The sequence below is a fragment of the Delphinus delphis genome, chromosome 17 (assembly GCF_949987515.2).
Source record: "Delphinus delphis chromosome 17, mDelDel1.2, whole genome shotgun sequence".
NCBI lineage: Eukaryota > Metazoa > Chordata > Mammalia > Artiodactyla > Delphinidae > Delphinus > Delphinus delphis.
This window is the reverse complement of record NC_082699.1, coordinates 29282655-29299808: the sequence shown is the minus strand read 5'-3', so window position 1 is coordinate 29299808 and position 17154 is coordinate 29282655. Positions and strand designations below refer to the sequence as shown.

General features: G+C 38.9%; 2 protein-coding genes across 5 annotated transcripts in view; one reads left to right on the top strand and one right to left on the bottom strand.

Annotated features, from left to right (window-relative positions):
* The window catches only part of CPNE3 (copine 3), a 51719-nt gene extending 49460 nt beyond the window's left edge, over positions 1-2259 (bottom strand). For 2 of the 3 annotated variants that reach the window (XM_059994852.1, XM_059994851.1), the window contains exon 1: positions 2154-2259. The gene's annotated coding sequence lies outside the window, so the exon portion shown is untranslated. Of the gene's footprint in view, positions 1-1829; positions 1918-2153 lie in introns of those variants that run through there. The other variant, XM_059994853.1, reaches the window with a different exon arrangement.
* A 146-nt stretch (positions 2260-2405) lies between these two features.
* RMDN1 (regulator of microtubule dynamics 1) overlaps positions 2406-17154 on the top strand; it is a 37640-nt gene continuing 22891 nt past the window's right edge. The window contains exon 1 of one of the 2 annotated variants that reach the window (XM_059994850.1): positions 2406-2633. In XM_059994850.1, coding sequence (XP_059850833.1) covers positions 2505-2633 — 129 coding nt within the window. In that variant the 5' untranslated portion in view covers positions 2406-2504. The remainder of the gene's footprint in view (positions 2634-17154) is intronic. The other variant, XM_059994849.1, reaches the window with a different exon arrangement.

Here is a 17154-nt window from a genome sequence, read left to right as displayed (position 1 = left end):
ATGCCACTTGCCTTCCCAATTTATGCCTTTGCACTTTCATTTCACTTGGCGTGATATGCTCTGCCCCCAGATATTTTCATGGCTCATTCCCTCTTCCCCCTCAGTGAGTTCTTCTGTGGCCACCACCCTATTTAAAACTGTAATGCCTACGCAGAAATACACTCTATACCCCTTTCTGCTTTATCTTCCTTTTTCAGCATTTATCATCATTTATTATATCTTTTATGATTTATTATATCATTTACTTTGCTTACTATCTTTCCCCAACTGGAATATATGCTCCACTAGGAATTCACATCTAGAAGAATACGAGGCATATTATAGATAAGCAAAATATATTTCATTAGTGAATGAAGAAATTGTGCCAGGCCCTGTTATAGGCAAAAGCAGACATGTCATTGAGTTTATAGTACAGTGAAGGCACACATTACTAATTCTTATCAACTCTACCTCTAAAATATACTCGATCGACAAATAATCACAAATATAAAAATGAAATTATAAAATGTGCTTAGAGCTATAAAGAAAATGAAAATATATTAAGGGGAATCAAGAAAAATTTCTCTGAGGAAGTAACGTTTGGACTGAGAGCTGAAAGGTGAATAGGAATCAGCTAGGTCAGGAATAGTGGAGTGGGGTAGGGGGAAGGGGGAGAGTGCTAGGGTAGTGAAATGGGAAGGAATCCTGAAAGAAACAATATCACATAGGGAAGTCTGAGGCTCATGGGAGGCAAGAAAAGGTACTGTGCCTGGAGCCAAGAGAGAAATACTACAGAGTTAAAGAGACTAAAGAAACAGGACAATTAAATGCAACACATAATCAGGATTTGAAACGAGTTGGGGAAAAAATGGTTGTTATAAAGGACAGCATTGGGACAATAAGCAAAACTTGTATAGTAAATAATAGTATTCTATCAATTTCAATTTCCTGAATTTGGTAACTGTACTGGGACTAAATAAGAGAACATCTTTGTTTCTGGGCAGGAAGAGTCATGATATCTGTAATCTATTCTAAAAAGGTTCAACAACAGAAAATGATAATAGGAATAGAATATGCATATTATATGTAAAGAAAGATAAAGAATATGTGGCAATATGTTAACAATGGATGAATCTAGGTGAAGAATATATGGGATTTCCTACAACTTTCCTAAGGATCTAAATTTTTTTTCAAAATGAAAATTTTAATTAAAATTTTACTCTGGCTGACATATTAGAAACTCAGTCTCAGGATTATGATGGCATTCAGTGGTATAAACATATTATTTAGCAATACTGAGAAAACTACCAGTAGAAATATGTAAAAAAAGAAAGTTTGGAAGAGGATCTATATATCTTTTAAAATATATGTTAAAAACAAAGAAAATAGGGATATCACTGATGTAATCCTAAAGAAATATGGTTGATTTAACGGGAAGTGGTGGAAGGAGCAATCAATAGAAGAAGCATTGGACTTATTGTTAGAAGACATGGATTCTAGTCTTCTACCAATACCTACCAGCTAGGTAACCTTGGTTAATAAATCTCTTTGAGCTATAGTTCACTTGTTTATTAACTTGGGATACCACTTACTTCACAAGGTCGTTGGGAAGATCAAATGAAATAAAAGTGTTTGTTAATTCACTACATAGTATTGAAAGTACTACATAAATGTAACCTATTTTTTAAAAAACTATAACTGTCTTCCCGTATTGCCCATAAAAAAATTTCATATAATCCATATAGTAGGTTTGCAGCTTGTGTTTTCTCCCACATCAAATCTGAAGTAGGATTCAAAACCTCTTCATCCTCTCCAAAAGAGTTCCAGTCCAGTGAAAAAGCAATACCGACCTTACTGAATATTCTGAGGGGAAGCCAGGGGTTTTATACGACACATCCCAAAGCATACAACGCCATCAACCTTCTGTCAAGAGGCCTCCTCTCCCTAGTCTTTCTTGTTGGATCACTGTGGGTTGGTCACTCTTTGCCCGTCTCTGGCTTCTCCCTTCTCCCCGAGAAACTCCCCCTCCAGTCTCTCAATCTCTTCCATTCCCTTCTTTATGTAGAACAGTTTAATTCTAACAAGCGTTTATTTCCTAAAAGGACCCTCCAGTACCAGGATTCTCCCCACCTTTGAAGGCAGCAGAGAACTATAAATAACAAATCATTATTTACTTGCATACGGAAATCCTTGGGTCTGTTTCAGAGCTTTCAAGTCTGTTCTGGTGATCTATCCTTTAGCCAAAGCCAAAACAGACCCCCAGGACGGCCAAAAGCCAGCAGCCCGAAGGGCGCTATTTCCCTGCCCCAGTCCACTCGGCGCAGGCGCAGCAAGGCCACTAAGTCCCGCCCAATCGAGGTATTTCCCGCCCCCAGAAACCGTGGACCGGAAGCTGCGGAGAGGAAGAGGAGCGGGGCCGGAAGCCAGTCAGTGCTGCTCTCTGTGGAGAGACTGGGGCGCCTTTCGCTCCGCCCCGCTTCGTAGAAGCCAAAGGGGTGAGGGGTCAGGCTTGCGAGCTGCGGATCATGGCGCTAGCCTTGCGACTCTGGCGCTCCCTTCCTTTGGGACGTAGCGCTGCCCCGGGACCTCGGCTCCCGACGGGTGCTGCTGGCAGCAGGGAGCAGTGCGTTCTTTGGCGACTCCGCGGTGCTGAGGTACCCTCGCCGTCCTGGCTCCCCCTTTCCTCCCCTACCGGCTGGGCTCCGGCGGCCCCTTCCTTCTTCAGGCTCGGTGGCCCCGTGTCACCTTAGGGTATGTGGTGAACTGAGGAAGGAGTTCGGGGCCTGGTGTGCCTGGAGCTCTCCCGGTGACCGCGACGGACAGGTCCTCTCCCTTTCGCAAGCCCAGTTCCTCTCTGAAAACTGGGGTCGGAGGAAGAGTGAGTCCCCCCCAGCCCTTCCCATCACTCCGGAGAATCTGCCTTATGCCTGTCTTTCCTGTGTAAATGCAAGGAGAACTGTAGGGGGGAAAAAGACCTTGACCTCTGTGAGATAATTTTAACTTTCGGTGACGGCCAGATACGGTAATAGCACCTGAGGCTGGCAGTCTACAGGACTTTGGGAAGTTTGCGGTGTGATCTTGAAAATTCCTACGGCTCAGAACCAGAGATTTATGCACTATTTAGGTTTAAAAATTATTTTTGAGTTTCTTGTTTCATCTGCATAACGTTAAGGAAGGATGTTGGGATGTTAGCTTGTCATCCCAATTTTCACATTTCTGTTAGACTGATTGGCCTAGGTTTATCTCTGAAAGGGGATTGAAGCGTGAGGGTGTGCATTGGATATATATCATTTGAACTAGGTGCTTCATTATTTTAAATTATTTTAAATATACATTTTTGACTGCCTGCAATGTGTTCAGAGTTGTGGGGTGGGGGAGGGTTGAAAGACAGTAAGGCTTGATCCCTTTCCTTGGAAGAGCTTATAGCCAGATGGGTTGATGTTAGATGATATGAGCAGAGGAATGGGAGAAGTACTAAGTATGAAACTAGCCTCAAGTTTCCAAATTAGAGCTTTGGTGAGTTAAAAATTTCATTTTAGTGGAATGATCCACTATTATTAGATAATAATAACATTTATTGAAGGCTTACTATAACCAGGCATTGTGTTAAGCATTACCTGGTTTAATTGTGTACTGAAATGTTTCCATGCACCCTATGAAATAAGAACTGTTATTTTATCCATTTTTTTAGAAGAGAAACTGAAATAAGCTTAAATAATGTATTCAAGTCACACAGCTAGAAAGATGTATCTCCAGATACTCCGAGTATCTACAGAGCACATGAGCTGCATATGGCCATTGTGCTAAAAAACTGAAAACTAGAGAAGCAAGATAGAAAAGGACAGAAAAAAATCACAGTAACGAGATACTAGAGAGACTTGTAGGTAATAAAACTCTGCTCTAAGCCAAAGGCAATAATGAAAATTCTTTCCTCCCTCTAAGTATATTGAATTTTTAGGGAGGTGGAACTATTTATTATTACCAGATTTCCAATTTTTCATGTGTTTTCATAGCCTTATCATTTCTGTTTTTCTTTTTCCTAGACCTTCCTCCCTGCTTGATGTCAATAAGTTGAGTTTGAGGTATTTAATCCCCAGGGGTTTGCAGAGATTGGAGGCTACTTTTCAGTAGCTCAGACTTCATTTTTCTGTCTTTTTCAATTTGTAATCTACACTACAAAACACTCATCTCGAACGTTTATTTTTCAGCGAATTTGTACTGAGTGCTTACTATGAGCAAGACTATTCTAAGCTCTGGGGGTATATTGAACGTGAGAAACAACCCTTTTCTCACTGATCTGACAGAAGGAAAGGTAGTTATTGAGTAAATGTAATGAATGCTAAGTGTTAGGAAAAGGGAAGCAAAATTACACCTAATCTGATCTTAAAGGGAAAAGGGAAAGTGTGTAAGTGGTTAGAGATGTGATATAAAGACTTGATAAAGGGAAGATGAGGACAAAAGAATATGCCTGTAGAGAGAGTAGCATGAGGCTTTGAGGTAAGAAAAGGTGGCATTTTTGAGGAACTGAAAGTATGACTGAAGCCTGGAGTGGAAGAGTAAACTGAAATAAACCAAGGCTGAAAAGTTAGGCAAGTACCAGTTTATTAGTTATCTATTATTGATAACAAATTATCACGAAGCATAATGTCTTAAAGCAACAAACGTTTATTATCTCATGGTTTCTGTTGATTAGGAATCCACATGAGATTTATCTGGGTGCCTCTAGCTGAAGATCTCTCATAAGGTTGAATCAGCCTGTTCAGTTGCTAAGGGCTCCTGCCAAGGCTCAACTTGAGGGTAAAGGGAAAATTCTGCTTCCAAGCTCATCATGTGCCTGTAGGCAGGCCTCTGTTACTCACCAGGAAGGCTTCTCAGGGCTGCCTTAAGACACAGTAGCTAGATTCCCCCATGGCAGGCATGCAGTCAGAAGGAACACGTGAGAGAGTGAGTATCAAAGATGGAAGCCACAGTCTTTTTATAACCTAATCTTAGAAGTAACATCTTTTCACTTCTGCATATTCTGTTTCTTACAAGGGAGTCAGTAAGTTCAGCCTACATTTAATGGGAGGGGATTGCACAAGGGAGTGAATAGTAGAAAGCAGGGCTCATTGAGGGCCATTTTATTTTATGTATTTTTAAATTGAGAGATAATTGACATGTATTAGTTTCAGGTGTACAACATGATGATTCAGTATTTGTATATATTGTGAAATGATCACCACAATAAGGCTAGTTAATATCAATCTCCACACATAGTTACAATTTTTTTCTGGTGATGAGAACTTTTAAGATTTCTTCTCTCAGCTACTTTCACATATACAATACAGTATTATTAATTATAGTCACCGTGCTGTACATTATATCCTCAGGATGTATTTATTTTATAACTGGAAGTTTGTCCACCTTCACCCATTTCACCTACCTCTTCCACACACCCCCAGCCCCTCTTCCCTTGCCTCTGGCAACCACCAAACTCTTGTATATGAGTTTGGATTTTTTTTTTTAGATTCCACATATAAGTTAGATCATACTGTATTTGTCTTTTTCTCTCTCATTTGTTTCACTTAGCCTAATGCCCTCAAGGTCCATGTTGTTGCAAATGGCAAGATTTCTTTTTTTTCCAATGGTTGAATAATATTCCATTTTGTGTGTGTATCATTTTGTTGTTGTTCATTCATTGATGGACACTTAGGTTGCTTTCATGTCTTGGCCATTGTAAATAATATTGCAGTGCAACATGGGGTGCATATATTTTTTCAAGTTAGTGTTTTTGTTTCCTTTGGATAAATACCCAGAAGTGGAATCGGTGGATCATATTGACGTTCTATTTTCAATTTTTGGAAGAACCACCATACTGTTTTCCATAGTGGCTGCACCAATTTACATTCCCAACAATGGCGCACAGAGTGCCCTTTTCTCAAATCCTCTCCAGCACTGGTTATATCTTGTCTTTTTCATAATGGCCATTCTAACAGGTGTGAGGTGAGATTTCATTATGGTTCTGATTTGCATTTCCCTGGTGATTAGTGATGTTGAGTACCTTTTCATGTACCTCTTGGCTCTCTGTATGTCTTCTTTGGAAAAATGTTTCTTCAGATCCTCTACCCACTTTTTTAATTGGATGTTTGTTTTTTTGCTGTTGAGTTGTATGAGTTCTTAATATATTTTAGATACTAACCCCTTATCAGATATATGATTTGCAAATATTTTTTCCCTTTTGGTAGGATGCCTTTTCATTTTGTTCATTGTTTCCTTTGCTGTGCAGAAACATTTCAGTTTGATGAAGTCCCACTTGTTTGTTTTTGCTTTTGTTGCCTTTGTTTTTGGTGTCAAATTCAAAGTCATTGCCAAGACCAGTGTCGTGGAGCTTACCTCTATGTTTCCTTCTAGGAGTTTTATGGTTTCAGGTCTTACAATGAAGTCTTTAATCCATTTTGAGTTAATTTTTGTGTATGGAGTATAAGGTAGTGGTCCAGTTTCATTCTTTTGCATGTGGCTGTCCAGTTTTCCCAACACCAAAAAGACTGTCCTTCCCCCATTATATATTCTTGACTCTTTTGTCAATAATTACTGACAACATAGGCGTGGGGTTATTTCTGGACTCTCTACTCTGTTTCATTGATCTATGTGTCTGTTTTTTATGTGAATACCATACTGTTTTGATCACTATAGGTTTATAATTTAGTTTGATATCAGGGAGCATGATGCCTTCAGCTTTGCTCTTTTTTTCTCAGGATTGCTTTGGCTATTTGGGGTCTTTTGTAATTCCATAAAAACCTTAGGATTGTTCTATTTCTGTGGAAAACACCATTGGAGTTTTTATAGGGATTGTACTGAACCTAAAGATTGCTTTGGGTAGTATGGACCTTTTAACAATATTAATTCCTCTAAACCATGAGCATGGAATATATTTCCATTATGTCCTCTTCAATTTCTTTCATCAGTGTCTTATAGTTTTCAGTGTACAGGTCTTTTACCTCCTTGGTTAAATTTATTCCTAGGTGTTTTATTCTTTTTGGCGAAACTGTAAATGGGATTATTTTCTCAACTTCTATTTTTAATAGTTTGTTATTAGTATATAAAAACATTTTTTGTGTATTGATTTTATATGCTGCAACTTTACTTAATTCGTATATTACTTCTAACAGTTTTTTTGTGGAGTCTTTAGGGTTTTCTGTGTATGCCATCATGTCATCTGCATGTACTGATAATTTTACTTCTTTTCCAATTTGTATGCCCCACACCTTTTTTTTTTTTCTTGCCTAATTGCTCTGGCTAGGACTTCCAATACTATACTGAATAAAAGTGGCAAGAGAGGGTATCCTTGTCTTGTTTCTCATCTTAGAGGAGAAGCTTTCAACTTTTCACTATTGACTGTGATGTTAGCCATGGGTTTGTCATTTATGGCCTTTACTACGTTGAGGTACATTCCCTCTATACCCTCTTTGTTCAGAATTTTATCATAAATAGATACTGAATTTTTGACAAATGCTTTTTCTGCACCTATTGAGATGATCATATGATTTTTTGGCATTCATTTTGTTAATATGGTGAATCAGATTGATTTGCAGATGTTAAACCATCTTTGCATCCCTAAAATAAATCCCACTTGATCTTGGCTTATGATTCTTTTAGTGTATTATTGAATTTCATTTGCTAATTCTGTTGAAGATTTTTGCATCTGTGTTCATCAGGGATATTGGCCTGTACTTTTTTTTTTCTTGTAATGTTCTTTTCTGACTTTGGTATTAGGGTAATGCTAGCCTCATAAAATGAGTTTGGAAGTTTTTCCTCTTCTATTTTTGAAAGAGTTTGAGAAGCATTGGTATTCATTCCTTAAATGTTTGATAGAATTCACCATTGAATCCATCTAGTCCTAGGCCATTCTTTGTTGGGAGGCTTTTGATTACTGATTCAATTGCCTCAATTGGTAATTGGTCTGTTCAGATTTTCTGTTTCTTCATGATACAGTCTTGGTAGGTTGTATGTTAGGAATTTATCCATTTCTTCTAGTTTGCTCAATTTGTCGGTGTATAATTGTTCATAGTAGACTCGTATGGTCCTTTGTACTTCTGTGGTATTGGTTGTGCTGTCTCGTCTTTCATTTATAATTTTATTTATTTGAGTCCTCTCTTTTTCACTTGGTGAATCTAGTTAATGTTTGTCTATTTTGTGTACCTTAAAAGAAAAAAAAAAACCAAAAAACCCGGGTCTTCATTTTATTGATCATTTCTCTTGTCTTTTTAGTCTCTATTTCATTTGTTCCCCCTCTGATTTTAGTTATTCCTTCCTTCTGCTAATTTGGGGTTTTGTTTGTTTTTCTTTTTTTTTTTTTTTTCCCAGCTCCTTGAGGTGTAAAGTGAGTTGTTTAATTGAAATCTTTCATGTTTGTTAACATAGGCATTTATCACTATGAACTTCCCTCTTAGAACTGCTTTTGCTATATCCTACAGGTTTTGGTATGCTGTATTGCCATTTTCAGTTTTTTCAAGGTGTTTTTTTAAAAAATTTCTCATCATTTCTTCTTTGAAGCATTGGTTGTACAGTAGCATGTTGTTTAATCTTCATATATATGTGAATTTTCTGCTTGTAATTGATTTCTAGTTTCATACCATTGTGGTTAGAAAAAATGCGTGATATGATTTTAATCTTCTTACATTTATTAAGACTTATTTTGTGACCTAACATTATGATCTGTCCTGAAGAATGTTTCCTGTACGCTTGTATATTCTGTTGCTTTGGGATGGCATGTTCTATATATGCCCATTAAGTCCATCTGGTTAAACATGTTGTTTGAGGCCAGTGTTTCCTTATTGATTTTCTTTCTGGATGATCTATCCATTGATGAAAGTGGGGTATTGAAGTCCCTTACTACTATTGTATTGCCATCTATTTCTGTGTTTAGATCTGTTGATAATTGCTTTATATATTTAGGTCCTCCTATGTTGGATGCATATTTACAAACCTTATATCGTCTTGTTGGATTTAGCCCTTTATCGTCATATAATGACATTCTTTGTTTCTTATTACAGTCTTTATCTTATTGTCTGTTTTGTCTGACACAGCTACCCCAACTTCCTTTTGGTTTCCATTTGCATGGAATATTTTTACCATCCCTTCATTCTTCATTTTCAGTCTTTGTGTGTCCTTAAAGCTGAATTGTTTTCGTTGTAGGCAGCATATAGTTGAGTCTGTTTTTTTCTTGCTTTTTTTTTTAATCCATTCAACCACTCTGTGTCTTTTGGTTGGAGAATTTGGTCCATTTACATTTAAAGTAATTACTGATAGGTATGGATTTACTATTGCCATTTTGTTAATTGGTTTTTGGTTGTTTTGTAATTCTTTTGTTCCTTTCCTCTGCTTTTGCTCTCTTCCTTTGTGATTTGTTTATTTTCTGAAGTGGAATGCTTATTCTTTTCTCTTTCTCTTTGGTGTATCTCCTATAGTTTTTTTTTTTTTTTTTTTTTTTGCGGTATGCGGGCCTCTCACTGTTGTGGCCTCTCCCATTGTGGAGCACAGGCTCCGGACAAGCTCAGCTGCCATGGCTCACGGGCCCAGCTGCTCTTCAGCATGTGGGATCTTCCCGGACCAGGGCACGAACCCGTGTCCCCTGCATCTGCAGGTGGACTCTCAACCACTGCGCCACCAGGGAAGCCCTCCTATAGTTTTTTTTTAATTAATTTATTTTCTTTTTATTTTTGGTTGTGTTGGGTCTTTGTTGCTGTGCACGGGCTTTCTCTAGTTGTGGCGAGCGCGGGCTACTCTTCGTTGTGGTACACAGGCTTCTTATTGCGGTGGCTTGTTATAGAGCATGGGCTCTAGGCATGCGGGCTCAGTAGTTGTGGCTCGCAGGCTCTAGAGTGCAGGCTCAGTAGTTGTGGCGCACGGGCTCAGTTGCTCTGCGGCATGTGGGATCTTCCCAGACCAGGGCTTGAACCCATGTCCCATGCATTGGCAGGCAGATTCTTAACCACTGTACCACCAGGGCAGCCCCTCCTATAGGTTTTTGCTTTGTGGTTACCGTGAGGCTTACATAAAACATCTTAGAGTTTTAACAGTCTACTTTAAGTTGATAGCAACTTAAATTTGAATGCATTCTAAAGCTGTATGTTTTTACTTCTCCCCTCCCCCCACATTTTATGTTTTGATGTTGCAGTTTATTTCTTTTTATTTTGTGTGTCCGTTAACAAATTATTTTTACTACTAGCTTTATAGTCAATTAACTCACCACCTTTACAACATTAGATTTTCCCAATTTTCATATGTATTTACCTTTATTGGTGAGATTTGTACTTTCATATGTTTTCCTGTTACTAATCAGCACCCTTTCATTTTAAATTAAGGAAGTCCCTTTAAGGTTTCTTGTAAGACCATTCTAGTGATGATAAACTTCTTTAGGTTTTGCTTGTCTGGAGAACTGTTAATCTCTCCTTCAATTCTGAAGGACAACTTTACCAGGTAGAGTGTTCTTAGTTGGCAGTTTTTCCTTTCAGGACTTTAAATATATTGTGCCCAACTTCCTTCTGGCCTGAAAAGTTTCTGCTGAAATATCTGCTAATAAATCTTGGGGTGGGAGGGAAATCCCTTGTATGTAACACGTTGCTTTTCTCTTGCTGCTTTTAAGGTTCTTGTCTTGACTCTTTAATTTTCATGTGTCATGGTGTGGGTCTCTTTGGGTTCATCTTTTTTTGAATTCTCTGGGCTTTCTGGATCTGGATGTCTGTTTTCTTCCCTGGATTAGGGAAGTTTTCAGCCACTGTTTCTTCAAATAAGTTTTCTACCCCTTTCTCTTCTCCTTCTGGGACATCTATAATACAAATATTGGTTTGTTTGATGTTGTCCCTTAAGTCCCTTAAGCTATCTTCACTCTTCTTTATTCTTTTTTTTTTCCTTTGTGCTGCTCTGATTGGATGAGTTCCATTGCCCTGTCTTCAAGTTCACTGATACTTTCTTTCACTTCTTCTAGTCTGCTGTTGAACCACTCTGTTGTATTTTTCATTTCATTTATTGTATTCTTCAGCTCTATGATTTCTGTTTGGTACTTTCTTATATTTTCTGTCCCTTTGTTGAAATTCTCACTTTGTTCATCATTCTTCCTCTGAGATCAGTGAGCATCTTTGTGGCTTATTTTGAACACTTTATCAGGTAAATCACTGGTTTCCATTTTATTAAGGTCTTTTTCTGAGGTTTTGTAATTGGAAAGGATTGTAATTGGCCCCTAATATGTGTATTTAATTAGCAACCTTCCATTTAGGCCTAGCTATGAAGATAAGCTACTAGGCCTCTGTCACAGAAGGCCTGGAGGTGCATTTCAGTCTGTTTTCTCTGTACAGTAAGTCCCCTACATACGAACAAGTTCTGTTCTGAGAGCACATTCATCAGTTCAATTTGTTCGTTAAGTCCACCAAACTTAGCCTAGGTATCCAGCTAACACAATCGGCTACATAGTACCGTACTGTAATAGATTTATAATATTTTTCACACAAATAATACATAAAAAACAAACACAAAAAAATAAAGAAAACATTTAAAATCTTACACTATAGTACCTTGAAAAATACAGTAGCACAGTACAACAGCTGGCATACAGGGGCTGGCATCGAGTGAACAGGCAAGAAGAGTTACTGACTGGAGGAGGGAGAGGAGGTGGGAGATGGTAGAGCTGAAGGATCATCAGCAACAGGAGACAGAGGGCAAGCTGCAGTTTCACTCATGCCTGCCATTGATGGCACATGTTCTGGTTCCTCGCTGGATTCAATTCTATCTACCCTTTTGAAAAAATTATCCAGTGATGTCTGGGTAGTAGCTCTTTTTTTCTTATCATAAATGACACGGTAGCACTGGATTGCATTCTGAATGGCTGCTGCAACCTTTGTGTACTGTTCTGTGTTCGGGTCCTGTGCCTCAAAAGCTAACAGTGACTCCTCACATAAAGAAAATCCCCTTGCCATTCCCTGCATCGTGAATCTCTTTCATTCTTCAGTTACTTCTTCCTCTTGTCTCTCTTTGTCCTTCCTCTGGGCCTCCAATTCCACCAGGTCTTCGTTAGTAAGCTCCTTGTGTTGCACAGCAAGGAGCTCAGTGAAATTGTCCTCTTGCAGATCTAGCTCCAGCTTCTCACTGAGAGTCACTAAGTTGCTGAAGACCTCTTTGGACTCCTCATCCACCTTCTCAAATCCATGAAAACCATGAACAAACTGTGAGCAAAGGTTCTTCCAAACCCCATAACCTCATGCCAAGCAAAGTCAGTACTTTTTATGGCCTTGTAGATCTATAGTCCTTCCAAAATTGTCACAAGATTGTTCCTGATTGATCACGCACCTTTACTGCCTGACAAAAAGTGTGACGTAGATAATGTTTCTTGAAAGTCACTGTAACTCCCTGGTCCACAGGTTGGAAGAGTGACATAGTATTTGGTGGCAGATGCACTACTTTGACTTTGGGATGAAAGTCACCCATGAATGGGGGGTGGCCTGGAGCATTGTTGAGCAACAGAAGAATGTTGAATAGGACATCCTTCTCCAAGCAATATTTCTCTACCTCTGGGATAAAGTGGTGGTAAACCAATCCTGGAAAATGGCCTGTGCAACCTGGACTTTGGAGTTACTCTTCCACACAACAAGAAGAGAGCCCTTGGCTATATTTTTAAGGGCTCTTGGGTTCTCTGAATGATAAACTAAGAGAGACTTCAGCTTCATATCGCTGGAAGCATTGCCACCAAACAACAGAGTTAGCCTATCCTTTGTTGCTTTACAATCTGGCATCAACTTTTCCTCCTTACTGATGTAATTTCGGTCTGGCATCCTCTTCCAGTACGGTCCTGTCTCATCCACATTAAAAACCTGCTTGGGTAAATATGTACCTTCATCAGTAATTTCTCAAAGCATTTCAGGAAATTCCTGGGCAGCTACCGTATCTGCACCCTCTACCTTGCCACTTACTTTTATGTTGTGAAAGTTGGCTCTAGACTTGAACCGATGAAATCAGCATTGGCTGGCATTAAAAGATGTGCCCTCTGGTTCTTTGCCATGTTTCTTCAAGTCTTCATAAAGGCTTTTACATTTCTTTTGAATAAGCATTAAGCTTAATGAGACTCAGCGCTGATGCTGATCCTGCGTCCACACACTGAGAAGTTTCTCCATCTCCTCCATCACTTTTCCACGCTTCTTCAATATTATCGTTGATATAATCGGCACAGTGGACTTCATATGTTCCACGATCTTGTCCTTGTTCTTTAGAATTGTGCCAATGGTTGAACCATTCGGGTTATAAGAATGAGTGATGTCTACAGTTTTTTTGCCTTGCTCCACTGTCTCAATTATTTTCACTTTTGTTTCCATTGTTATTGCTTGGCACTTCTTAGCAGTACCAGCTGCATAACTGCTGCTTTTACACTTGCTTCTGGACATCCTGGGCTTGAAATAAAGATCCTGTACTACTGTATTGTGTACAGTACTGTATAGTAAAGTACACAAAAGCACAACCACTTGTAGAGGATGACCACACATGACAATGTACGCCAGACATGTGAACTAACTTACATGATTGGACATGAGAACGCATGTTCGAATCTTTGAAAGTTCTCAACTTGAATGTTCGTATGTAGGGAACTTAGTGTACTGTGACCTGTGGGGGTGGGGAGTTAGCCACTTTAGAACTGTTTTTCTGTTTGTTACAGTTATGTGAAACTCATGAACATAAGCCTCATTGGTCACCAGAGTCAAGCGAACAGGGGTTGTCCCCTGGTGGCAGCTGCAAAAACCGGAGCACCAAAAGTATGCACAAACGCTTTTGGGGGAGATACTGGTTACCTGGAGCATGGCAAAGCAAGAGTGCTTTGATAGTGCCCACCCTCTGAGATCTCTGGAAATGATTACTGTGTGTTAAGTTAGATACCTGCTCCTCTGGCTGAAGATAAGATAAGCAAATAAGTGTCTTTCACAGAAAGTCTGGGTGCTTTTCAGTTGACTGTCTCTGTGCTGGGCTCTAGGATGGGTGAGTTTGCGTAAGCGCTTAAAGAATTTTTTCTCAGTTTGCTATAGCCTTGTGGGTCTCATGGACACAAGCTCCATTGGCTTTCTAAGTTAGATATTTTGGGGTTCACCTCTCAGGTACAAGTCTTTAAAGTTGGGGTGCCCAGTGTGAGGTTCAAACCCTTTGCTCCTCAGGGAGAAGCTCAGGGTTGTGAGTTCGCTCCCAATACTGGGTCTCCACACCAAAGGTGTGGTTTACGGGAAAATTTTATCTCAGCGTCTCTCCTACCTGTTTTGATGTGGTTTTTTTCCTCCTTTGTCTGATGTGGAGGAGTCACTCAGCTAGTTTGGGGGTTTCTTTCAGAGGAAATTGTTCTATATGTAGCTGTAGATTTGGTGTGTCTGTGGGAGGAGGTGTGTTTAGCTTCCTCCTATGTTGTCATCTTGAACCAGCACCCTTTGGGACCATTTTAGAGGCTGCCTACCACAACTAGACTCTGAAAACCTTGTAGACCATGTTAAATATTTTTTATTTTATTCTAAAGGTTATAGGAAATCATGAAAGAGTTTTAAACAGAGAATTCATAAGATCAGATTCGAGTTAAAAAATAACTTTTTCTAGTGTCAAGAATAGATAGGCTAGAGTGGATGCTGGAAACCAAATAAAAGATCATCACTACAGGACAGGTGAGATAATGTGGTGGTTTGAACTTTAGTGGTAGCCATGGAAATGGAAATAAAAGAATATTAATTATGTAAACTAAGTGGACCTGAAAGATAGCTTTGATGTGGAAGTTCAAAGGAAGAAGTCAAGAATGATTCTCAGTATTCTGGCTACTCTAGCAGTGTGGATGGTGGTACTCTTTCCTGGGATAGGACCAAAGAAAACAATTTGGAGGGTTAAAGGAGGAGGTGAGTTACCTTTTGGGGTAATTAAGGTGAATATGATGAGATAGCCAAGTTAAAATGTGGAATAGACAGTAGTTTGATAGGTCTGATTTTTACCTTCTGATGCCTGGGCTGGAGATCGAGATTCGGAGACTTTAGCATATGGTTGTAAATGATGCCATGGTAGAAGTTGAAAGTACAGTTGACCCCTGAACAATGCAGGGGTTAAGGGTGCTGGCCCCCCAAGCAGTCGAAAATCTGCTTATAACTTTACAGTCCTCTGTATCTGTGGGTTCAACTGTTTAGTACTGTAGTACATATTTATTGAAGAATATCCACATATAAGTGGACCCGCACAGCTTAAACCTGTGTTGTTGGAGGGTCAAATGTATTTAATAGTAAGATGAGAAGAAGGCCTATCACAGAGGAATTCCAACGTTTAAGAGGAGGCGGAGCTGGCAAGAAGTTAGTAGAAAAACCAGGAGATGGTGGTGACACATTCCTTTCCATCTAGTGATGAGTTTGTATATTTGAATTCCTTCTAGCTTGAAATCATTATAAATCAGTGTTGAAGAAAAGACATATCTAAGAGATAGCTTGCTTCTTTTGTTCAACAAATTTTTTTTTTAACAAATATTTTTTCAGAATTCATTGTATGGAAGGCATTGTGCTGAGTAATGGCTAAATACCATGAAGGGGAAAACTGAGTGAAGTGGGCTTGAGGGAAACAATAGCTGTTTTGGCTGATACTTGAGATGCCTGTTATACTTCATGTGGAGGTAAATGTTTGGGCAGCTGAATATATGATTCTGAAGTTAAGTGGAGACCTCTGGGCTTTTTAAAATTTGCATGTTTTTGGCATGTTGATGGCATTTAAAGCCATGAAACAAAATGAGATCACCAAAATGATATGTATAGAGAAACGAAGGTCTGGGATTAAACCCAGGACACACCTGGGCAGTGAGGTTTTGGAGATGAAGAACCAACAAAAGAGAAGGAGCAGTTATTGAAATAGGAGTAAATTCAAGAGAGTAGTGTTACAGAAGCTAAGCGAAGAGTGCTTCAAGAGTGAGAGAACACAGCAAGTACTGAGGAAAGGGATTGGATGAATTATAAAATGATGAGGAAATTTGGGGGATTGACAGATATGTTCATTATCTTGATTGTGGTGATAGTTTTACGGGTTTACATATATCTTAACACATGGTACACATTATGAATATGCAGTTTATTTTATGTCACATATCTCAATAAAGCGATATTTTAAAAATTTCTTATATTAACCATCCATTTATGATTTTTTTTTTTTAAAAGGGAGTGAACAGCTGTCAATTGCTGTTGATAGATCAAGTAAGATGAGAGTTTACTAGGAAGTAGCATCCTTGGTTGCCTTAACTAGAATACCATCAGTGGAGTTGTGGGGATAAAAGTGATTTGTGTGAGTTCAAGAGAAAATGGGAAGAGAGGAAGTGGAGACAGAGCTCTAGAAAACTTTTTGAAAGAGTTTTGCTGAAAAGAGAATTTGGAAAATGAGACTGAAGGGAGATGTGAAGTCAAAAGGAAGCTTTTTGTTTTGTTTTTGTTTGTTTGTTTGTTTTGCAGTTTGCGGGCTTCTCACTGTTGTGGCCTCTCCCGTTGTGGAGCACAGGCTCTGGACGCGCAGGGTCAGCACCCATGACTCACGGGCCCAGCCACTTAGCTGGCATGTGGGATCTTTCCGGACCGGGGCACGAACCCATGTCCCCTGCATCAGCAGGCGGACGCTCAACCACTGTGCCACCAGGGAAGCCCTGTTTTCTTTTTAAGAAGGGAACAATTACAGCTTACAAAGATAGTATAGCTTGTTTTTATTCAGATGGGAATAAATTGACAGAAAGGAAAAAATTGACGCTATGTGAAAAAAAGGGAAGAATTGCTGCAGTGATATCCATATACTCCTTTGCCATTGGTCTTGAGAATTCTGGCCATAATTATGAAAATTAATTTCTAAATCTGTTTTGATATGCTCTTTATTTTATTCATGGTTTATTTTAAAACTGGGTTTCATGGATCACTTTTGAAGATAGCTTTATTTAAAGCCATGTATATTTTTTATGTGTAATTACCATATTTGATATCTTTCATCTTGTCTGTTCTTAAGGTTGATATTAATTATATTGGTGTCTCTTATTTTATTTCAAGAAATTATAATATCCATGCTTCCTCAAATAAAATGTAGATATTCCAGTCCAGCACTTATCAGCATAACTGTGATTGTTACATAAGCTACCAGTATCAGCTGTTGTTAAGAATCTTTTCTTAGCAGGATATGCTG